We start from the raw sequence: 25,548 nt of genomic DNA, 5'->3' as shown, positions 1-25,548 counted from the left end.
TCAGGGTAGATAACTATGGACTGATTTTATGTCAAATTACCTCCCTTTATTTCAAATTAAAATGGGTATATCTCCGTAACTAATGAAGACACTGATCTGAAATTTCATTATGTCAACAGATGGACTTGGACAATCAGTGAAGATACATATTGACTGAATTTATGACAAACTACCTCCCTTTATTTTTTATCTAAATGAATACACCTTAGCAGCTTCTAATGAGATTGGTTTGAAACGTTATTTATGTCTTCCATGGTAAGAAATAGTCATATTAGATAACTCTTGATATAACATTTATCGATAAGAATACTTTACTAATATATTGTTTTATAGGCTTGTACTCTGTATCTTCTAACCAGTGCATGATTACCTCCCCTGATTTTTATAAAAATGGATTTATCTCGGTAAATATTTATAGAACTCATTTGAAATTTCATTATTGTCTTTAGTTGGACTGAGGCAATCAGGGTAGATAGCTATGGACTGATTTTATGCAAAATTACCTCCCTTTGTTTCAAATTAGAATGGGTGCTCAGTAACCAATGAAGATACTGATTTGAAATGTCATTTGTGCCATCAGATGGACTCTGACAATCAGGGTAGATAACTTTTGACTGAATTTATGACAAATTACCTCCCTTTATTTTATGTAAACAAATATATTACTATTACTGAGGCCATTTACCATGTAGTTAGTTTGTTTTTGATCGATACAGGAACGTTCATTCCGATGTATCGATCGAACCCTGAATACCGGTATTAATACATATAGAGAACCAGTACGCACCCCTATCGCCCGGTGCAACCAGATTTAAAGCTGGTCAAGTCAATCTTTCAAGATAGTCACCCAGTTGGCGAATGGCTTTGAATTCTTCTAATGTCAATATTCTGGGTTTTCCGAGACTCTTATAATTGCAAAGTCAACAAATATGGCTGAAACTCACAAGTGACCTTAATTTATGCATACTGTAAATAAACCATTAATTTCAAACTGCGGTTTTGAGAATAAGTATAATTTCATCAGTTTTCATACACACATTCTGAAAATTTATTGATTGAAAAATCTGTCAATTTATAGATTATCTGTAAATTTACAGATGTCTGTAAATATACCACTTTCTTAGACCTGTTTATAGTGTGACAGGTCAAACTGTAACTAAAATCCAATGCATACAGTTTGTTTCATAGCGTGATAGGTCAAACTGTAATGTCGCAGTGGCTGCAATTAAATGTAAGAAATTAAAAAGCTCAATGACAGTAAGCTAGTCTACTCCTGCTACAGGATAATGTACTGAAATGAACTGATGAAATGTCACTGCCCACAGGTGCAATACACATAATCAGATATTTTACTTAATAAGCCTATACTCTCGAAACCCTTTATAACGCTATTCGATATACCGCTGTATTCGGTATAACGCTGTATGCTCTTGGGCTTCCAAGACCAAAAGAAAAAAATCGGCGCTCGCGGACATAACTTATTTTGATCATAACCAGCGATACAACTACCTGTGTACCTGACACCTTTGCCATGACAACTGTGACGAAAATCAATAATCGTCTGCCAGCTTACTTGTTTCTGTAACGCCTTTGTTAAACTTTGAATAAATATAGGCATGTGGCAATAGGCAATCAGGAGCATGTCAGAATTAGATTGTTTGCATTGCATAAATATTGTTCAGTCAACTATCAAACCGTTCAACTTTGCACCAATTAAGCGGACGACATGAAAATTTAAGTGAATAAAAAATCACTGTCCGCAATTTTTCTCTTATAATATTTTTAGCTCCCCAGAGCACAATGTGCTCAAGGTGAGCTATTGTGACCGACATTGTCCGGCGTCCGTCGAGCGTCTTCTGGCGTCCATCAACATTTGCCTTATGAACACTCTAGAGGCCACATTTGTGACCCAGTCTATGAAACTTGGTTAGAATGTTAGTCTTGATGATCTCTGGTCAAGTTCGAAACTGGGTCATGTGGGGTCAAAAACTAGGTCATTAGGTCAGATCAAAGGAAAAGCTTGTGAACACTCTAGAGACCACATTTGTGACCCAATCTTTATGAAACTTGGTCAGAATGTCTTGATGATCTCTAGGTCAAGTTCGAAACTGGGTCATGTGGGGTCAAAAACTAGGTTAGTAAATCAGATCAAAGGAAAAGCTTGTGAACACTAGAGACCACATTTGTGCCCCAATCTTTATGAAACTTGGTCAGAATGTTAGTTTTGATGATCTGTCATGTGGGGTCAAAAACTAGGTCAGTATGTCAGATCAAGGGAAAACCTTGTGAACACTCTAGAGACCACATTTTTAATCCAGCCTTTATGAAACTTAGTCAGAATGTTAGTCTTGATGATCTCTAGGTCAAGTTCGAAACTGGGTCATGTTGGATCAAAAACTAGGTCACCTGGTCAAATCAAAGGAAAAGCTTGTGAACACTCTAGAGGCCACAGTTGTGTCCCAATATTTATGAAACTTAGAAAGTTTGGCATGATGATTTCTAGGTCAAGTTTGAATCTGGGTCATGTGTGGTCAAAAACTAGGTCACCTGGTCAAATCAAAGGAAAAGCATGTGAACTCTTTAGAGGCCACAGTTGTATCTCAATCTTGATGAAACTGGGTCAGAATGTTTGTCTTAATCATTTCTAGGTCAGGTTTGAATCTGGGTCATGTGGGGTCAAAAACTAGGTTACTAGGCCAGATCAAAGGAAAATCTTTTCAACACTCTAGAGACCACAATTTAAGTTTGAAACTCATGAGAATTAGTCAGAATGTTTTGATAATGTGTAGGTCAAGTTCGAATCTGGGTCATGTGATGTCAAAAACTAGGTCACCTGGTCAATCAAAGGAAAAGCTTGTGAAATCTCTACAGGCCACAGTTGTAACCAAATCGTAATGAAATTTAATCAGAATGTTTGTCTTGATGTTCAACTCTTGGTCATGTGGGGTCAAAAACTAGGTCAATAGGCCAGATCAACTCTGGTGAGCGATATATAGGGCCATCATGGCCCTCTTGTTATTATTCTACTTGTTTAAAAAACCCTTCAGCTACGCTATTGCATTGTAATATTCACCTCCACGCACTTCTCACATAGTTTACATGTCTGTTTTCGGGATACACAATATCAACTTTCTTTTAGAATCATGACGAAATGGGAAGCTAACATGGTTATAATCTTTTTTTCATATTCTCCAGTAGCATATAAGGTAAATAAATGTCCCGTTTATATGCATAGAATTTCTCATACAACATGTAGCAGCATTCAAAAATATGTCTAATGCATTAAGGGTGGGTGGGATATTGCGTATATGGCCAACCAGCCAACCACATTAGATCCGCCGGTCAGGAACCTTGGATCCCATCGATAGGCGTTATAAAGGGGTCCCAGTGTATATATAGGGGAAATCCGGTGAAACACTGGACATCATTGAAATAAGGACAAATATTTTACTACATGTAAAATTTTATGTCTGAGTTTTACCCAGTATAACATTATACGTCCGAGTTTTCTAACCCTGATGTCCGTGTTATGCCTTCCGTGTCTGTATTACCCCAGAATTGATCATCGTGAATTATTATTTTAATATTAAGCATTATCTCAGACCATTACTATAGCCAGTGTGCATTTTTATCTCACCTGAGCCAAAGGCTCATGGTGAGCTTTTGTGACCGCTCGATGTCCGTCGTCCGTCGTGTGTCTGTCAGCATTTTCTAAAAAAAAAATCTTCTTGAAAACCACTGGGCAGAATTACACCAAACTTCACAGGAATGATCCTTGGGTGGTCCCCTTTCAAAATTATTCAAAGAATGTAATTCCATGCAGAACTCTGGTTGCCATGGCAACTGAAAGGAAAATCTTTAAAAAATCCTCTTGTCCAAAACCGCAAGACATAGAGCCTTGATATTTGGCGTGTGACATCATCTTTTGGTCCTCTATCAAGATTGTTCAAATTGTGCCCCTAGGGTGAAAAAAGGCCCCACCCCGGGGGTTACAAGTTTTACATAGACTTATATAGGAAAAAACTTTAAAAATCTTCTTGTCTAAAACCAAAAGACCAAGACCTTTGATATTTGGTTTGTAGCATTGCCTTGTGGTCCTTTACCAAAATTGTTCAAATTATTACCCTGGGGTGAAAAGAGGCCCCGCCTCGGGGGTGCCTCAAGTTTTACATAGACTTTTATAGGAAAAAACTTTAAAAATCTTCTTGTCTGAAAGTACAAGACTTAATCCTTTGATATTTTGTATGTAGCTTTGCCTTTTGGTCCTATATGAAGATTGTTCTAATTGTGCCTCTGGGATGAAAAGAGGCCCGCATCGGGGGTCCCAAGTTTTACATAGACTTATATAGGAGAAAACTTTAAAAATATACTTGTCTAAAACCAAAAGACCTAGACCTTTGATATTTGGTATGTAGCATTGTCTTGTGGTCCTGTACCAAAATTATTCAAATTATTACCCTGGGGTGAAAAGAGGCCCTGCCCCGGGGGTCCCAAGTTTAATATAGACTTATATAGGGAAAAAAATAGAAATCTTCTTGTCTGAAAGTTTAAGGCCTAGGCCTTTGATATTTGGTATGTATCATTGCCTAGTGGACCTCTAACAGGATTGTTCAAATTAAGCCCCTGGGGTGAAAAGAGGCCCCGCCCTGGTGGTCACTTGTTATATTAGTTATATAGGAAAAAATACTTCAAACATTTTCAAATCATATTTCCTAGACTGTTTAATTATATTTACCTGATGTACCCAAGTGATTACTGTGACCTTGACCTACTGACCTTTGGAAGACATGTGCAGTTTTGCATACCTATCTTAAACTGACCTACAGTGACCATGAATGTGATCAACTGACCTACTTTCTAATATTTTAGCATCAGTTTGCCATTTGAAACATGTGGCTCATGTTACTCAGGTGAGCGATTCAGGGTCAACATGACCCTCTTGTTTCGGATATCCATAGAGATGTTCTGATTGAACAATACTAAATCCAATTAGGTTTGGGGCTTCCCAAACTTGCAGTGACGTAAACAGTCTGCATACACTGAAATCGTCTGTATTTCTCAGGAATTCCCCTATATAAAGATATCTTTATAGGCTTATTGATTGATGTGTCTAGCACCTGTGCTACTGCCATTGTGGTTATAAAGATTTATGCAAATAGACTTGTAGTCAAAACAATTTGACAGTCAGATATTTTTAGCTCACCTGAGCCAAAGGTTCTGGGTGAGCTGTTGTGATCGCTCAATGTCCGGCGTCCGTCCACACTTTCCTTTAAACAACATCTCCTCCTAAACCATCAGGCCAATTTTGATGAAACTTCACAGGATGTTCCTTGGATGGTCTTCTTTAAAAATTGTTCAAAGAATTGAATTCCATTTAGAACTCTGGTTGCCATGGCAACCGAAAGGAAAATCTTTAAAAATCTTCTTGTCCAAAACCACAGGTCATAGGGCTTTTATTAGCTCATCAGAGCCAAAGGCTCAGGGTGAGCTATTGTGATCACTCACCGTCCGTCGTCCGTCCATAAACTTTTACTTTAAACGACATCTCCTAATAAACCGCTAGGCCAATTTCATCCAAACTTCACAGGAATGTTCCTTGGGTGAAGCTCTACAAAAATTGTTCAAAAAATAGAATTCCATGCAGAACTCTGGTTGCCATGGCAACCGAAAGGAAAAACTTTAAAAATCTTCTCAAAAACCAGAAGCCCTAGAGCTTAGATATTTGGTGTGAAGTATTGCCTAGTGGACCTCTACCAAGTTTGTTCAAATCATGATTCCGGGGTCAAAATTGATCCCGCCCGAGGGGTCATATGATTTTACATAGGAAAATCTTAAAAAATCTTCTCAAAATCCAGAAGACCTAGAGCTTAGATATTTGACAAGTAGCATTGCCTAGTGGACCTCTACTAAAGTTGTTCAAATCATGACCCCGGGATTAAAATTAGCCCCGCCCCAGGGGTCATTTGATTTTACGTAGATTTCTATAGGAAAATCTTCAAATTTTTAAAAAAAATAAACCTTAGATATTTGACTTGTAGCATTGCCTAGTGGACGTCTACAAAATTTGTTCAAATCATGACCCCCGGGGTCAGAATTGACCCCGCCCCAGGGGTCACTTGATTTTACATAGGAAAATCTTCAAAAAAATTCTTAAAATAAACCAGAAGGCCTAGATCTTAGATATTTATCGTGTAGCATTGCCTAGTAGACTTGTACAAAATTTGTTCAGATCATGACCCCAGGGGTCAAATTGACCCCGCCCCATGGGGTTACTTGATTGTACTTAGAAAAATCTTCAGAATTTTCTAAAAATAAACCAGAAGGCCTAGAGCTTAATATTTGACATGTAGCATTGCCTAGTGGACCTCAACAAAATTTGTTGAAATCTTGACCCCCCAGGGTCAAATTGACCCAGCCCCAGGGGTTACTTGATTGTACATAGGGAAATCTTCATAAATTTGCTTAAAATAAACCAGAAGGCCTAGATCTTAGATATTTGATAGATACCATTGCCTAGTAGACTTATACAAACTTTGTTCAAATCATGACCCCCGGGGTAAAATTGGCCCCGCCTCAGTGGTTACTTGATTGCACATCGGAAAATCTTCAAAAAAAATTCTAAAGATCATCAGTTTGACATTTGAAACATGTAGCTCGTATTACTCAGGTGAGCGATCCAGGGTCATCATGACCCTCTTGTATTTGGTATGTAGCTTTTATATTTGGTATGTAGCATCATCTAGTGGTCCTCTACCAAGGGTGTTCAAATTATTCCCCTAGGGTCAAATATGGCCCCGCCCTGGGGGTCACATGGTTTACATAGACTTATATAGGGAAAACTTTGAAAATCTTCTTGTACAAAAGCACACGGCCTAGGGCTTTGATATTTGGTATGTAGCATCATCTAGTGGTCCTCTACCAAGAGTGTTCAAATTATCCCCCTAGGTTCAAATGTGGCCCCGCCCTGGGGGTCCCAAGTTTTACATAGACATATAGGAAAAAAAGTTTAGAAATCTTCTTGTCTGAAACCACAAGACATAGGCCTTTGATATTTGGTTTGTATTGTCTTATGGTCCTCAACCTTCTTCATAAATTTTTGTCAGAATGATTGCATTGATGAAGTCTTGGTCGAGTTTGAATATTGGTCATCTGGGGTCAAAAAGTAGGTCACTAGGTCAAATCAAAGAAAAACCTTATGTATGTGACAGAGGCTGTATTTTTCAATGTTCTTCATGAAATTTAGGTCAGAATGATTGCCTTGATGGAATCTAGGTCAATTTCAGATATGGGTCATCTGGGTTCAAAAACTAGGTCACTAGGTCAAATCAAAGAAAAACCTTGTGTATGCGATAATGGCTGTATTTTTAAATTGATCTTCATGAAATTTGGTCAGAATGATTGCCTTGATGAAATCTATGTCGGGGTTGAATATGGGTCATCTGAGTTCAAAAACTAGGTCACTAGGTCAAATCAAAGAAAAACCTTGTGTATGCGATAGAGGCTGTATTTTTCAATTGATCTTCATGAAATTTGGTCAGAATGATTGCCTTGATAAAATCTAGGTTAAGTTTGAATATGGGTCATATGTGGTCAAAAACTAGGTCACTAGGTCATATCAAATACAGTACTTGTTTAAACTCGAGAGACCCCATTTTTGGTCCAATCTTAATATAAATTGGCCAGAATATTTGTTTCCATGAAATCACTAGGTCAAACATGTTTACACTGTTATGGTATGTTTCTCAGGTGAGCAACCTAGGGCCATCTTGGCCCTCTTGTTTTTCTGTACACATTTGTTTGTTTCTTATTTCAGTTAGTAGACAAACCGACAAAAAAGCCAAAACTTGATGATGGGGAAAACTCCCCAAAGGCGGGTAAAGAAAATGTGAACATTTCATTAAGTCCAGAACAGAAGCAGAGGATTGAGGAAAACCGACAGAAAGCTCTTGCCAAATTGGCAACCAAACACTCAGATCCTGGTGGAATATTAGTCAATGTTGGGGAATCATGGAAAGAAGCTTTGCAAGATGAGTTTTCAAAACCATACTTTGAAAAAGTATGGAACTTTTGTAAACCATACACTCTTATTATGCCCCCCTTCAAAAAAGGTGGGATATATTGTTTTGCAGATGACGGTCGGTCGGTCTGTCCGTAGACCAATTGGTTTCCGGATAATAACACAAGAACACTTGGGCCTAGGATCATGAAAGTTGATAGAGAGGTTGATCATGACCAGCAGATGACCCCTATTGATTTTGAGGTTAGTAGGTCAAAGGTCAAGGTCACAGTGACCCGGAACAGTTAAACGGTTTCTGGATGATAACTCAAGAACACTTGGGCCTAGAATCATGAAAGTTGATGGGGAGGTTGGTCATGACCACCAGATGACCCCTATTTTTTAGCTCACCTGAGCAATGCTTATGGTGAGCTATTGTGATCACGCTGCGTCTGGCGTCCATCGGTCGTCAACAATTGGGTTTAAAAGACATCTCCATAACCACTGAATGGATTTTGATGAAACTTGCTGTGGATGTTCCTTGGATGGTCCTCTACCAAAGTTATTCAAACAGTACCGCTTGGTTGCACATAGGGGCCCCTAGAGCTAAAAATAGAAAATCATTTCCTAAACCGATGGTGCGATTTTGAAATAATTTCACACAAATGGTCTTTATGTCACCCTCTACCAAGATTGTTCAAATTATATTGATTTGTCTAAAAACATGGCCGCTAGAGGGAGTGGTCACTTTTCCCTATATGTATATAATGGAAACTTTAAAAATCTTCTTGTGTGAAACTGTTGGCCCGATTTAAGAATAATTTTACACAAATGTTCCTTGTGTGACCCTCTACCAAGATTGTTCAGATTATTTTGATTCATCAAAAAACATGCCCGCCAGAGGGCTTGATCACTTTTCCCTATATGTATATAGTGGAAACTTTAAAAATCTTCTTGCTGGCCCGAAAATCTTCTTGTCCAAAACCACAGGGCCTAGGGCTTTGATATTTGGTAATTGTTTTACCTTTTCAAACCTGGGGCCCGGGGCCCATTCAGTTGGGAAAAATGATGCGTAAAACCTGAAAATTGGGAAATTTCAAAACTAAGTTAGTTTAACCATCATATGACATTTATTTCAATCAGCATTGTAAGTCACTATGTTTACAAGTCAATTTTTCTCTTTTTTTATTTTTAGCTCACCTGTCACAAAGTGACAAGGTGAGCTTTTGTGATCGCGCGGTGTCCGTCGTCCGTCGTCCGTGCGTCCGTCCGTCCGTCCGTAAACTTTTGCTTGTGACCACTCTAGAGGTCACATTTTTCATGGGATCTTTATGAAAGTTGGTCAGAATGTTCATCTTGATGATATCTAGGTCAAGTTCGAAACTGGGTCACGTGCCATCAAAAACTAGGTCAGTAGGTCTAAAAATAGAAAAACCTTGTGACCTCTCTAGAGGCCATATATTTCACAAGATCTTCATGAAAATTGGTCAGAATGTTCACCTTGATGATATCTAGGTCAAGTTCGAAACTGGGTCACGTGCCGTCAAAAACTAGGTCAGTAGGTCTAAAAATAGAAAAACCTTGTGACCTCTCTAGAGGCCATATATTTCACAAGATCTTCATGAAAATTGGTCAGAACGTTCACCTTGATGATATCTAGGTCAAGTTCGAAACTGGGTCACGTGCCACCAAAAACTAGGTCAGTAGGTCAAATAATAGAAAAACCTTGTGACCTCTCTAAAGGCCATATTTTTCATGGGATCTGTATGAAAGTTGGTCTGAATGTTCATCTTGATGATATCTAGGTCAAGTTCGAAACTGGGTCACGTGCGGACAAAAATTAGGTCAGTAGGTCTAAAAATAGAAAAACCTTATGACCTCTCTAGAGGCCATATATTTCATGAGATCTTCATGAAAATTGGTCAGAATGTTCACCTTGATGATATCTAGGTCAAGTTCGAAAGTGGGTCACGTGCCATCAAAAACTAGGTCAGTAGGTCAAATAATAGAAAAACCTTGTGACCTCTCTAGAGGCCATATTTTTCATGGGATCTGTATGAAAGTTGGTCTGAATGTTCATCTTGATGATATCTAGGTCAAGTTCGAAAGTGGGTCACGTGCCTTCAAAAACTAGGTCAGTAGGTCAAATAATAGAAAAACCTTGTGACCTCTCTAAAGGCCATATTTTTCATGGGATCTGTATGAAAATTGGTCTGAATGTTCATCTTGATGATATCTAGGTCAAGTTCGAAACAGGGTCATGTGCGGTCAAAAACTAGGTCATTAGGTCTAAAAATAGAAAAACCTTGTGACCTCTCTAGAGGCCATACTTATGAATGGATCTCCATAAAAATTGGTCAGAATGTTCACCTTGATGATATCTAGGTCAAGTTTGAAACTGGGTCACGTGCCTTAAAAAACTAGGTCAGTAGGTCAAATAATAAAAAAACCTTGTGGCCTCTCTAGAGGCCATACTTTTCATGGGATCTGTATGAAAGTTGGTCTGAATGTTCATCTTGATGATATCTAGATCAAGTTTGAAACTGGGTCAACTGCGGTCAAAAACTAGGTCAGTAGGTCTAAAATTATTAAAATCTTTTGAACTCTCTAGAGGCCATATTTTTCAATGGATCTTCATGAAAATTGATCTGAATGTTCACCTTGATGATATCTAGGTCAGTTTCGAAACTGGGTCACGTGCAGTCAAAAACTAGGCCAGTAGGTATAAAAATAGAAAAACCTTGTGACCTCTCTAGAGGCCATATTTTTCATGAGATCTTAATGAAAATTAGTGAGAGTGTTCACCTTGATGATATCTAGGTAAAGTTCAAAACAGGGTCACGTACCTTCGAAAACTAGGTCAATAGGTCAAATTATAGAAAAACCTTGTTACCTCTCTAGAGACCATATTTTTCAATGGATCTTCATGAAAATTGGTCAGAATTTTTATCTTGATAATATCTAGGTCAAGTTCAAAACTGGGTCACATGAGCCCAAAAACTAGGTCACTATGTCAAATAATAGAAAAAACGACGTCATACTCAAAACTGGGTCATGTGGGAAGAGGTGAGCGATTCAGGACCATCATGGTCCTCTTGTTGAAAGTTTCTACTAGATTCTCTAGCATTTCCTCAGTGAGGGACTCAGGTCCTTCACTGATGAGCATCATCAAGTAGGTGAGGTGTTGTTGGGTAAGCCTTGATCTCAGGGGAGTGCATATATCATTCATAAGACTGAAGCCCCTCTCCACCACTGCTGTGGATGCTGGTATCAAAAGGCTGTATTCTAACAATTCATAGACCCTTGGGAAACAATTCTTCAACACCTCATCTTTTTGCATCTCTTTAAGAACTTCAGCATTACAAGTGATTCTTCTCTGCCTGCAAGGAAATTGGTAATAATATATTTCACCTGACTCAAGGAGACATTTAAGATTAAAGTGTAATGAAAAAAAAGATGGAAAAGGAAATTTTTACCAATCATTTACATTATTATATTGTATCAAATTTCTATGAAATCTTGTTTTAAACTAACACTTTCAGAACAAAATTCTTTATCAAAACAAATTTGTTTTAACTTTATTTTTCTGTATCCTTGAAACATCAACTTTGAATAAATGAATGCAACTGAACTGATTCTATGCTGGTCCTTTTTCAATGCTGGGCTTGCAGACATTGAAGGGACAGATACTGGAAGGTCAGTACCAGTGTCATATTCTTGGCAATCTTGCACAGTTTTGTCAAGACTTGGTGTTTTTAAACTTTTGGCTTGATCTGAGGATTCATCATCTAATGATGCACTTACAGACATTGAAGGATCGGATAATGGAGGGTCAGTACCAGCGTCATGTTCTTGCACAGTTTTGTCAAGACTTGATGTTTTGCAACTTTTGGCTTGATCTGAGAATTCATCATCGGTGTTCACCGATCTTACCAAAATTCCAGAATCCTGGGGCGGAATCGTGGTTGTCTTTTCCTCGGCGATTGCTTTTTGTACAAAACCGAAAGTTGAGAGCTTTTTATTATCGGCAGCGTACTTTTTTGTTAATTTTTTCGAGTAATCCTTGCTGTTATTACTGGGCATGTTTACATTTCCAGTGGAAATTGGCGAGCTTGATTAAACATGATTGCGGTCATGAATACGGAACAGTGTAACTGTTCGCAAGATTTAATCGAATATGCGGGTACGGCGCGGAACAGCGTTAACTCGGTTAAATAAAAGGAATATTAAAGGTTCAAAACGAAATATAATCAAGCCAGTATTGGAAGTCACCGGCAATATTTTTTGAAACTTTAAGCAATATTGTTATTTTTGACAGATTTTTTGGGAAATATAACCCTTAGAATTGGGAAAATATGCAGATTTTTACAATTGGGATGGGGTCGAAATTCGGCCCCAAAATCGGCCTTAAAAATGTCATATGATGGTTAAACTAACTTAGTTTTGAAATTTCCCAATTTTCAGGTTTTACGCACCATTTTTCCCAACTGAATGGGCCCCGGGCCTCAGGTTTGAAAAGGTAAAAAAATCCCTGGGTATGTAGCATCATCTAGTGGTCCTCTACCAGGGTCAAATATGGCCCCGCCCCGGGGGTCACATGGTTTATATAGACTTATATAGGGAAAAACTTTGAAAATCTTTTTGTCCAAAACCACAGGGCCTAGGGCTTTGATATTTTGTATGTGACGTCATCTAGTGGTCCTCTACTAAGTTTGTTCAAATTATTCCCCTAGGGTCAAATATGGCCCCGCCCTGGGGGTCACATGGTTTACATAGACTTATATAGGGAAAAGCTTTAAAAATCTTCTTGTCCAAAACCACAAAGCCTAGGGCTTTGATATTTGTAATATAGCATCATCTAGTGGTTCTCTATCAAGTTTGTTTAAATTATCCCCCTAGGGCCAAATATGGCCCTGCCCCAGGGGTCACATAGTTTAAACCTTAAAAATCTTCTTGTCCATATCCTACAAGATTCAAATTTGGACCACATGTATAGTTTTGAGTGGCTAGATGAACCGTGACATGAGTTGACCTTGATCTTGACCTAGTGACCTACTTTTGCATTTCTGTAGCTACAGCCTTCAAATTTGGACCACATGCATAGTTTTGTGTTCTGATATGAAATTTGACCTTGATTTTGACCTAGTGACCTACTTTCACCTTTCTTAAGCTACAGCCTTCAAATTTGGACCACATGCATAGTTTTCTGTACCGAAATGAACTTTGACCTTGATCTTGACCTCCTTCCACATTTCTGTACTTCAGCCTTCAGATTTGGACCACATGCATAGATTTGAATACCGAGATAAACTTTGACCTTGACATTGACCTAGTGACCTTCTTTCACATTTTTGAAGGTACAGGCTTCAAATTTGGACCACGTGTATAGTTTTGTGTTCCGAAATGAAATTTGACCTTGATTTTGACCTATTGATCTACTTTCACATTTCTCAAGCTACAACCTTCAAATTTGGACCACATGCATAGTTTTGTGTACCGAAATGAACTTTGACCTTGATCTTTACTTAGTGACCTACTTTCACATTTCTGTAGCTACAGCCTTCAAATTTGGACCACATGCATAGGTTTGTGTACCGAAATAAACTTTGACCTTGACATTGACCTAGTGACCTACTTTCACATTTTTGAAGGTACAGGCTTCAAATTTGGACTACATTCATCTTCTTCTCTGAATCAATAATAGCTAGAGCCTTGATTTTTGGCGTATTATATCAGAGTTGTACTGTCTAACTATTGCCTTAGGCTAAAGAATATGTGTGACGGCTAACATAGAAGAAACCTATCAATACTTGTACCATTACGTCATACAAGCACACTTAAAGACTTATACACAGGTGGGCACATTGACCCAGAACAGTAGAACTTTTTTTTGCCAAGTAACTGGAGAATGCTTTGGTCTAAGATCACATTGGATACTGAGTTTACTTATGATTGGTACATGACCCATAATTATTGATTTTAGGCCAGTACGTCAAACATCCAGTGCACAGTGACAAATAATTTCTGTTCCTTGTGCAATTACTGAATGCATCAAGGGGGTCATTTCGTGTTCTACGAGCTCTTGTTTCTTCAGAGTTAATAAGTTTGTTTTGATTCATAAATTTTTGATGTATGCATATATTTTGCACATTCACTGGTACAATGTATATGGCAATTTGTACAGGTTTGAGATAAAAGTTGTGTAATTTAACCTCTGTGTTTTATTATATATGCTTATTTTATTTCACCTTGATTATAAAGAGATAATTCAGCTTATAATTTTAATCAGTTTTCCGAAAAGGCTGTGTTGTAATATAAGGAACTGAGTATGCCCGTAGTAATAGTTCTAGTAACACCAAGTCTATAAATATTCCACAATACCATGAACAATCTATATCTCCTGTTTACTTTGCCAGCAACATTAATTCCAGTAAACACCTTCAATAAATTAATGAATTTTCTCAAGATGTCTTTATGTATTCAATGATTGCAGTTGAACAAGTTTGTGATGTCAGAGAGAAGCAAAGGAACAGTTTATCCGCAGCCAGAGAATGTGTTCAGCTGGACAAAGGCATGTACTGTTAATGATGTAAGTGTTATACCTTAGTATTATTACCATTTTTGTATGCCCTTGTGTCAAAGACCTGGAAGGCATAGTGTTTGAACCACCCATCTGCCAGTCCATCTGCCAATTGGTCCATCTAACTTCTTTTTACTTGGCATCTACAGTTTCCAGCCAATTTAAATGAAATTTAGTATACATCATCAACATAAAGTGGACATGTGCAGATGTCCTTCTGACCGACCTTTATGAAACTTGCTTGATAATCTCTAGGTGAAGTTTGAAACTGGGTAATGTAGGGTCAAAAACTAGGTCAGTAGGCCAGATCAAAGGAAAAGCTTGTAAACACTCCAGAGGCCACAATTGTGATGCAATCTTAATGAAACTCTGTAAGAATGTTTGCCTTTATGACCACTAGGTCTAGTTTGAATCTTGGTCATGTGGGTTCAAAAACTAGGTCAGTAGGCCAGATCAAAGGAAAAGCTTGTGAACACTCTAGAGGCCACAGTTGTGACCTAATGTTTATGAAATATAGTCATCGTTACGGATTAACAGTTTGCAATAGGCGTAAATGTGATGTCTTTTTATACCCCCACAAAACGAAGTTTGTGGGGGTATATAGCAGTGAGCTTGTCGGTCTGTTGGTTTTCTTGGTTTTCGGACAATAACTCATGAAAGGCTAGACAGATCTAAATAATTTTTGGTACATGGGTGTAACATTAGAAAATCAGGTCCAGTTCGACTTTAAAGTCTGTAGGTCAAAGGTTAAGGTCACAATGACCCTGAACAATTAAACGGTTTCCAGATGATAACTTGAGAACGCTTTTGCCTAGGATCATAACTTTTGGTACACAGATGTAACACCATGAAATGCAGGTCAAGATAAACTTTAGGTCAGTAGGTTGAAGGTCAAGGTTACAGTGACCTGGAACTGTTGAACGGTTTCCGGATGATAACTTGAGAATGCTTGGGTCTAGGATCATAAATTTTGGTACACAGGTGTTAGATGATCAAATACAGGTCAAGTTCGACTTTGAGATCAGTAGGTCAAAGGTCAAGGTCACAGTGACCTGAAACAAATGGTCAATGTGACCTGGAACATTTAAACCGTTTCAGGAAAATAACTTGAGAATGTTGGGCCGAGGATCGTGAAACTTCATAGGGAGGTTGATCATGACCAACAGATGACCCCTATGATTTTGAGGTCAGTAGGTCAAAGGTCAAGCAAATTCTGCTTTGACATTGGCATAGTTCTGTAACGAGGCCTTATTGTGGGGGTATAGTTTGTCACTCCTGTGGCAACTTTTGTTATCTTTTGTTCATTTTAATTGGTGTATATAACAAATTTTAGAATGTACTGTCAGTTTCTGCTACATCTCTGTACTATCAGTTTCTGCTACATCCCTGTACTATCAGTTTCAGTTGCACCAATGTACTGTCAGTTTTTCCTACATCCCTGTACTGTCAGTTTCTGCTACATCCTTGAACTATCAGTTTCTGCTACATCCTTGTACTATCAGTTTCTGCTACACCCATGTACTGTCAGTTTCTGCTACACCCCTGTACTGTCAGTTTCTGCTACATCCCTGTACAGTCAATTTCTGCTACACCCATGCACTGTCAGTTTCTGCAACACCCATGTACTGTCAGTTTCTGCTACACCCATGTACTGTCAGTTTCTGCTACATCCCTGTACAGTCAATTTCTGCTACACCCATGCACTGTCAGTTTCTGCTACACCCCTGTACTGTCAGTTTCTGCTACACCCATGTACTGTCAGTTTCTGCTACACCCCTGTACTGTCAGTTTCTGCTACACCCATGCACTGTCAGTTTCTGCTACATCCCTGTACTGTCAGTTTCTGCTACACCCACGCACTGTCAGTTTCTGCTACACCCCTGTACTGTCATTTTCTGCTACACCCATGCACTGTCAGTTCTGTACAGCCATGTACCGCAGTTTCTGCTACACCCATGTACTACCAGGTTCTGCTACACCTGTGTACTATTACTTTCTGCTACACCAATGTACTGCTAGTCAGGCGCGTAGTACGCGACTGAATCCACATGATTCTGACCAAAAAAAATCAAACAAAGTTTACACATACTGCAGACAAGATGGGCCAGTCTTGCGGACTCGCTTTACATCTTTAAAGCTGCATTCACCACTATAGTAAATGCCCTCGAGGTGCTAGAGCGAGAAGGAGACTCCAAGGCGCGCAGCTATAGGTGCAGCATCCTTGGGTTCGACTTTATCGTCTCTCTGGTTGTTGTTGAGCTCGTGCTTCAGGGTGTAATGCCACTGAATAAACTTTTACAGAAGCAAAACATCGACTTAGTCGAGGCAGCCAGGGAGAGCCAGGTTCTTATAGCAACATCCTGTGCCAAGAGAGCGGACGACGCTGTGTGAGCTATACGGCAAAGCATGGCCAAGGTGCAGGAAGTGGTACCACCGTAGCAACGTTCCCGCCGATTCCGTCTCGGAATACTGGAAAATGGTACTATACTATCCGTTCGTTGACCATCTGGTTGTAGAACTGGAAGATCACCTTGTAATCGATCGGCAGTGACAGATTCAAAGCACAGTACCTGATACCAAGTCAAGAAGATTCCATGATGACTTCAGTGCAGATTGTGAAAGTTTCAGACGTGAAGTTGCCCGCTGGAGAGTAAGGTGGTCTTTGGAAGAAACAAAGCCTTCTGACCTGAGTGCAACTTTAAAAGACACAAACAACACTTTGCATCCAGACATTTTCATATGTTTTGGTGGTGCTTATCACCATGGCGGTCTCAACAAACTCAGCTGAGTGGCAGTTCAGTATCATGAGAAGGGTGAAAAAACTATATGAGATCTACCGCTGTCACCCAATGTCTGGACTAGCAATGTTGCATAGTTACAGACATATGGATATTGACATTGAAAATGCAATCATACAGTTTGCTGGCAAAAAGGACAGAAAATTAGACTTCTTTTAGACAATCTGATTATTATGAATATAATCGGGCTTGTATTTATTTGATATTTTAGCTCTATTTCAGAGAAAAATCTGCCGAGTAAATGGTTTATTTGTTGATATATGCTCTTTAAACTGTCGATTTTCAGTACTAAATAAAGCACCTCAGAATGCACCAGATTGCACCATTGTTTTCAAAATTTTCCAGGGTGTGGGGGGCATGCCCCCGCACCCCCTAGCACAATTATGAATCCACATGAATAGATGGCTAGCTACGCCCCTGCTAGTTTCTGCTACACCTGTGTAATGTTAGTATGTGTTACACCACTTTACTGTTTCTTCTACATCAGTGTACTGTTCAGTGTACTGTCAGATTGATAGCTTCTGAAAGTGTTTACGGCTGGTACTTGCTGTACATAGCAAAAGTGCATTTTAGAACTGAAAGAAATAGTAGCAATGTAATTTAGTTACAGTAAGTGGTTAAATGAACAAAATATTATTGTTTTCATTTGAATAGGTGAAGGTAGTGATATTAGGTCAGGACCCATATCATGGACCTAACCAGGCACATGGTAAGACCAGTTTCTTTGTTTATTTCTCAGGTTTTTACATAATTACAGAATGTATTTTAAACTCTACTGTAAGAGCTACTGTTGTCACTCTTCTATTGGCATCTTGAAAGTTTTGCATGTAAGTTGATGTCTCTGTAACTATTGGACAGAATGCTTTTAAACAGGATCATGAGTCGGGTTTCATAACTGATTTAAATTTTACACACTTATACCCCTTTTTAACGTACATATTTTAGTAAAAGTATGTAACCTTACTCCTCAGCAGATAGTAAAACCTTAAAAAGACTTCTTCTCAGGAACCGCTCAATGGATCTTCATCAAACTTGTCTGTAGCATCCTTATAAGGTCCTCTTCCAATTTTATTCATATAGGGGCACTTGATCCATTTTAGTGACTGCTTGAGCTAAAGTAGAAATATCTTTAAACAACTTCTCATGAACTGCTGGATGGATCTTCATGAAACATGGTTTGTAGCATCATGATAAGGTCTTCCAGTTTTGATCAAATGGGGATGATGTAAAATGGGGACACTTGGGCCGTTTTAGGGGCCACTAGATTTAAAATAGTAATACCTTCTTCAAATTTTGCGTTTTTGGTGGGTGACAGCAAAATGTAGATTTTTTTTAAATGACTTCTGTTTTAATGAACAGCTTAAAGGGTTTTCACCGAACCGAGTTAGAAGCAAAGTCAGATGGTTAAGGTTTTCATCAGGTGAGGGACTTAGGCCCATTTAGGCCTCCTGTTTAAACAGAATCTGGTGGTGCCATGCAAAGTTTGAAAACCTTGTTTTCGTGGAATTTCCATGTTTATTGTTGTAGGAATGGATTCAAAGTTGCTTAGATGCACAACCTTATCTGAATACAATTTGCATCAAACCTTTAGTCGAACATCTTCATGTGAAGATGGACTGTACTAAAAACTTTGCTATTATATATATGGCACAGTATGTGGGGGAATCCGTGTCCAATGGACACAATTTTTATTTAAGGTCAGTGTGGGCCCTGTATTTTAAAAAGTGTATGCCTTCTAGCTTGACAGCGTTAAACCCAAAACAAACAAACAAAAGATGACTCCTATTGATTTTTGGGTCACTTGATCAAAGGTCAAGGTTACAGGAACCAGAACATGGAAAACAGTCTCCGATTAGTAACTTGAGAACCATTCGACCAGGAACCTTTAAACTTTATAGGATGATAGGACTTACAGAATAGATGACCCTTACTGTTTTTGAATCATTTGAGGTGAGGTCAAGGTCACAGGGGTTTGAACATGGAAAATAGTTTCCGATCAATAACTTGAGAACCACTTTACCCAGAATGTTGAAACTTCATAGGATGATTGGACATGCAGAGTAGATGACCTTTAATGATTTTTGAGGTCATTTGATCAAAGTTCAAGGTCACGGGCATGAACATAGAAAACGGTTTCCGATCATCAACTTTAGAACCACTTTACCCAGAATGTTGAAACTTCATAGGATGATTGGACATGCCAATTAGGTGACCCCTGTTGCAGCCAACCATCAGTGTCTCTTTTGACTTTGCGCCTGTCCTCTATTGATGTCTTGCTTATTACAACTATGCATTGGGGGAGACGTGCGCTTTTCTATAAAAGCATCTTCTAGTTTTGATAAAAATCTTACTGATTAACACTCCAGGTAGTATCGCTATGTTGTGTGTACAACCCACAAGAAAGGTGAGTAATTTCACTAGTGTCTTTTGTATTTTTTACTTTCAGGAATGGCATTCAGTGTTTTACCAGGAGTAGCACCTCCTCCAAGGTATGCTTTTTGTTTTGTACCAGAGACTGTATTCACCTCTCCCTAGTTATATTTTCCATTTTTAGCTCGACTATTCAAAGAATAGTAGAGCTATTGGACTCACTCATGCGTTGGTGCTGGCGTCCCAATTTGGTTAAGGGTTTGTATGTAAGCTGATATCTCAGTAACCACTTGTGGGAATGGATTGAAACTTCACACACTTATTCACAGTGATAAACTGACCAACATTGGAAAGGTTCCATAACTCTATTTTGCTTTTTTACAAAATTATGCCCCTTTTTCGACATAGAAATTCTTGGTTAAGGTTTTGTATGTAAGCTGGTATCTCAGTAACCACTAGTGGGAATGGATTGAAACTTCACACACTTATTCACTGTGATAAACTGACCTACATTGCACAGGTTCCATAACTCTATTTTGCTTTTTAGCTCACCAGAGCACAAAGTGCTCAGGGTGAGCTATTGTGATCGCTCACCGTCCGCCGTCCGGCCATACGTCCGTCGTCCGTCCGTCCGTCCACACTTTCCTTTAAACAACATCTCCTCCTAAACCAACAGGCCAATTTTGATGAAACTTCACAGGGATGTTCCTTTGATGGGCTTCTCTAAAAATTGTTCAAAGAATTGAATTACATGCAGAACTCTGGTTGCCATGGCAACCGAAAGGAAAAACTTAAAAAATCTTCTCAAAAACCAGAAGCCCTAGAGCTTAGATATTTGGTGTGAAGCATTGCCTAGAGGACCTCTACCAAGTTTGTTCAAATCATGACCCCGCCCCAGGGGTCACTTGATTTTACATAGAAAATTCTTAAAAAACTACTAAAGGTGTTCAAGTCATGACCCCGGGGTCAAAATTGACACTGCCCCAGGGGTCACTTGATTTTACATAGGAAAATTTTCAAAAAATTTCTAAAAATAAAGCAGAAGGCCTAGGTCTTAGATATTTCACATGTAGCATTGCCTAGTGGACCTCTACAAAATTTGTTCAAATCAGACCCCCGTGGGTCAAAATTGACCCTGCCCCAGGGGTCACTTGATTTTACATAGGAAAACCGTAAAAAATCTTCTTCTCAAAAAGCAGAAGCCCTAGAGCTTAGATATTTGACATGTAGCATTGCCTAGTGGACCTCTACTAAATTTGTTCAAATCATGACCCCGCCCTAGGGGTCGCTTGATTTTACATATGAAAATCTTCAAAAAATTTCTTAAAATAAACCAGAAGGCCTAGAGCTTAGATATTTCACATGTAGCATTGCCTAGTAGACCTCTACAACATTTATTCAAATCATGACCCCAGGGTCAAAATTGACCCGGCCCCAGGGGTCACTTGATTTTACATAGGAAAATCTTCAAAAAAATTCTAAAAATAAAGCAGAAGGCCTAGGTCTTAGATATTTGAAATGTAGCATTGCCTAGTAGACCTCTACAAAATTTATTCAAATCATGACCCCCGGGATCAAATTGGCCCCGCCCCATGGGGTTACTTGTTTGTACATAGAAAAGTCTTCAATATTTTCTAAAAATAAACCAGAAGGCCTAGAGCTTAGATATTCGACATGTAGCATTGCCAAGTGGACCTCTACAAAAAAAATTCAAATCTTGACCCCCCAGGGTCAAATTGACCCAGCCCCAGGGGTTACTTTATTGTACATAGGGAAATCTTCATAAATTTGCTTAAAATAAACCAGAAGGCCTAGATCTTAGATATTTGATATGTAACATTGCCTAGTCGACTTCTACAAACTTTGTTCAAATCATGACCCCCGGGTTAAAATTGGCCCCGCCCCAGGGGTTACTTGATTGTACATCGGAAAATTTTCCAAAAAATTTCTAAAAATCATCAGTTTGACATTTGAAACATATTACTCTGGTGAGTGATCCAGGGTCATCATGACCCTCTTGTTTACAAAATTATGCCCCTTTTTCGACTTGGAAATTGTTGGTTAAGGTTTTGTATGTAAACTGGTATCTCAGTAACCACTTGTGGGAATGGATTGAAACTTCACACACTTATTCACTGTGATAAACTGACCTACATTGCACAGGTTCCATAACTCTATTTTGCTTTTTTACAAAATTATGCCCCTTTTTCGACTTAGAAATTCTTGGTTAAGGTTTTGTATGTAAGCTGGTATCTCAGTACCCACTAATGGGAATGGATTGAAACTTCACACACTTGTTCACTGTCATGATCTGACATGCACTGTGTAGGTCCCATAACTCTACTTTGCATTTTTTTCAAAATTATGCCCCTTTTTCGACTTAGCAGTTTTTGGTTAAGTTTTTGTATGTAAGCTGGTATTTCAGTATCCACCTATGGGAAAGGATTGAAACTTCACGCACTTGTTCACTTTATGAGCTGATAGGCACTGTGAAAGTTCCATAACCCTTTTTCCCATTTTTACAAAATTATCCCCCTTTTTCGACTTTCGTATTAATTCAGTTTACAAGGCTGTTGAATAGTCGAGCATTGCTGTCCTCCGACAGCTCTTGTTTACCAGAGTATTAATGAATGTTTCAACCTTTTCCTAGATATACTTTATATTTTGTAGCATGGCCAGTATTCATCATGTTATGTCCCCCTTTGAAGAAGCAAGGGTATATTACGTTGCACCTGTCTGTTACCTCTGTTTGTCAGTACAGGGGTGTTTCATCTTCCATAGAGCCAACGCTTTTGCCCAATGACATCAGAACCACTGGTAGCATGATTTCGCTTTTGAGTAGATGATCCTGATTGTTCTTGGGGTCAGTGGATCTAATGTCAAGATCATAGGGCCCTGAACTTTTAAAATGCTTTTTGCTCAATAACTAGAATACCACTTGACCTAGAACCTTCAAACTTGATAGCTTGATTGGGCTTATAAAGTAGATGACCCTGATTGTTTTTGTGATCAGTAAGTCAAAGGTCAAGGTTACAGGGACCTGGATCTTGAAAATGGTTTCTGCTCAATAACTTTAGAACCAATTGACCAAGAACCTTCAATTCTGATAGCTTGATTGGACTTTTGAAGAAGATGACCCCTGTTGTTTTAGGGGTTAGAAAGTCAAAGATCAAGGTCACAGGGACTTTAGACTTGAAAACAGTGTGTGCGATAACTTGGGAACCACTTGACCTAGAACCTTCAAACTTTATTGCTTGATTGGGCTTATCAAGTACATGACTATTGTTTTTGGGTGAATAGGACAAAGTTCAAGGTCAAAGGGATCTGAACATTGAAAACTATTTCTGCACGGCCACTTGAGAATAGCTTGACCCATAAACCTGCAAACTTGAAAGCATGATTGGGTTTATGAAGTGAATGACTCCCTATTGGTCAGTAAGTCAAAGGTCAAGGTCACAGGGGCCTGAACTTAAAAAAAAAGTCTGCTGAATAACTTGAGAACAACTTGACCCAGTATCATCAAATTTAATAGCATGAGTTGGCTTAAGAAGTAGATGACCCCTAATGCATTAGAGTTTTTGGGTTAGTAGATCAAGGTCCTAGTGATCACATGACTGAAAATGGGACAACACATCATTTGGGGCATAGATGTATTACAGATTTTGAAGCTCAGTTGATTTGTTCAGTTGTTGTTTTTTTTTTTAGAGAAAAGAGCATAATACATTTTATCCTGGATGTTATTTTCTGGTTTCTGTATGATAGCAGGACAATTGCAGTTACAGTTGAACTTCGATGGCTCGAACTCGAGGGTCCCGTGAAAATTAGTTCGAGTTTTCCGTTGTTCGAGCCATCCAAATGACGGCCATTTTGAATTTGGGAATTTGAGGGCATGATGTGTTACAAACCTTACATCGTAATATATTGTCACATTGTACCTAAATGTGTGTATGATATGATGATAAATAAAAACCGAACGGTGAAATATGCTTTATTATTTATTTTCAAACATGACATAGATACGGAAAAAACACGGATAAAACACTAATATAATTATAAGAATTTGGTGAAGACAGCATCAAACAGAAAGACATGAATAACAAACCTTTTTGAATCATAGTCCAGTACAAATATTATCAATTATTTTGCTTTCCAGTAGCCGACTTAGCTATCCCCCCGTATCCGGGTCCTTTACTAAGTTGTTCAGCCATGCAAAAGCAGTATGAAAGTTGACGTCGGATCTCCCGTTTTTATGCAGAAAAAATAAAGACAAACGTAGTATGTACATTGCTCAATCATTTTTTATTAATAAATCAAAGCCCATTAAAGCATTGCAGTGAACGAAAGTCACTTTGTTTAATTTGTTTACCGACGCTAATTACGTAAGCGTGTGAAAATTACGCACAAGCCGGTTAAAGGGGAAGCTTGGCAAATGTCAGGCAGAAATGTGAAAAACTTTGTAAACACAAGCCATCCCGGCAAAAATTGTCTGTTCGACTGAATAGGTGTAATTATCACTGTAATTAAGCCGAGGGGACCACCAAATGAGTTCGAGAGTTCGAATTATCGAAGTTCGAGCGATCCGAGGTAAAACTATATAGAATAAAGAAGGAATAAATTTGGGACCGGGCGACGAGTTCGAGCGATCCCGGGTGTTCGAAAGATCCGAGTTCGAGCCATTGAAGTTCAACTGTATTTGTTTCTGACTTGTGTATACACATTCCTCATTCTTGAATCATGGATATTTCAGTTTACTGAATATGTACAAGGAACTAGAGAATGATGTGGAAGGATTTAAACGACCAGGTCATGGTTACTTGATGGGCTGGGCAAAACAAGGTAGGAGTAGTTTTGTAAAAGATTGGTGAAAAAATGTTCTTCATGTCTTCCAGCTCTTGCAGTATAGTTAAGGTAGTGTATCAGGTAATGACAGACAAACAGCAGTTTATACACTATTTCATCATTCTCTGATGTTTAGCTATTCCATACAGGTAATGAGCATTCACTACAAACTAGGAAGATCAAAAGAGCAAACAAAGAATATGTAATTTAATCATGCAACAATTATAGAAACTTCCCAGTAACGCTTGCCTGATTTTTAGCTCACCAGTCACAAAGTGACAAGGTGAGCTTTTGTGATCGTGTGGCGTCCGTCCGTGCGTCCGTAAACTTTTGCTTGTGACCACTCTAGAGGTCACATTTTTCATGGGATCTTTATGAAAGTTAGTCAGAATGTTCATCTTGATAATATCTAGGTCAAGTTCGAAACTGGGTCACATGCGGTCCAAAACTAGGTCAGCAGGTCTAAAAATAGAAGAACCTTGTGACCTCTCTAGAGGCCATATTTTCAATGGATCTTCATGAAAATTGGTCAGAATGTTCATCTTGATGATATCTAGATCAAGTTTGAAACTGGGTTGCGTGCGGTCCAAAACTAGGTCAGTAGGTCTAAAAATAGAAAATCCTTGTGACCTCCCTAGAGGCCATATTTTTCAATGGATCTTCATGAAAATTGGTGAGAATGTTCACCTTGATGATATCTAGGTCAAGTTCAAAACTGGGTCACGTATGATTAAAAACTAGGTCAGTAGGTCTAAAAATAGAAAAACCTTGTGACCTCTCTAGAGGCCATATTTTTCAAAAGATCTTCTTGAAAGTTGGTCTGAATGTTCACCTTGATGATATCTAGGTCAAGTTCGAAAGTAGATCACATGCGCCTGGCGTCTGTCCATCCGTGCGTATGTGCGTCCTTCCGTAAACTTATGCTTGTGACCACTCTAGAGGTCACATTTTTCATGGGATCTTTA

The 25,548-nt window shown here is 38.7% G+C and overlaps 1 protein-coding gene across 2 annotated transcripts in view; it reads left to right on the top strand.

Moving 5' to 3' along the window:
• The window catches only part of LOC123546984 (uracil-DNA glycosylase-like), a 55,549-nt gene that overhangs the window by 4,679 nt on the left and 25,322 nt on the right, over positions 1–25,548 (top strand). For both annotated transcript variants that reach the window (XM_045333695.2, XM_053551305.1), the window contains exons 2-6: positions 7,814–8,056; positions 14,490–14,585; positions 18,029–18,083; positions 19,821–19,863; positions 24,492–24,580. In XM_045333695.2, coding sequence (XP_045189630.2) covers positions 7,814–8,056; positions 14,490–14,585; positions 18,029–18,083; positions 19,821–19,863; positions 24,492–24,580 — 526 coding nt within the window. The remainder of the gene's footprint in view (positions 1–7,813; positions 8,057–14,489; positions 14,586–18,028; positions 18,084–19,820; positions 19,864–24,491; positions 24,581–25,548) is intronic.

This window comes from Mercenaria mercenaria, chromosome 9, assembly GCF_021730395.1.
Source record: "Mercenaria mercenaria strain notata chromosome 9, MADL_Memer_1, whole genome shotgun sequence".
Lineage (NCBI taxonomy): Eukaryota > Metazoa > Mollusca > Bivalvia > Venerida > Veneridae > Mercenaria > Mercenaria mercenaria.
Note: the sequence above shows the minus strand (reverse complement) of the source record. Positions and strands in the feature narration are given on the sequence as shown.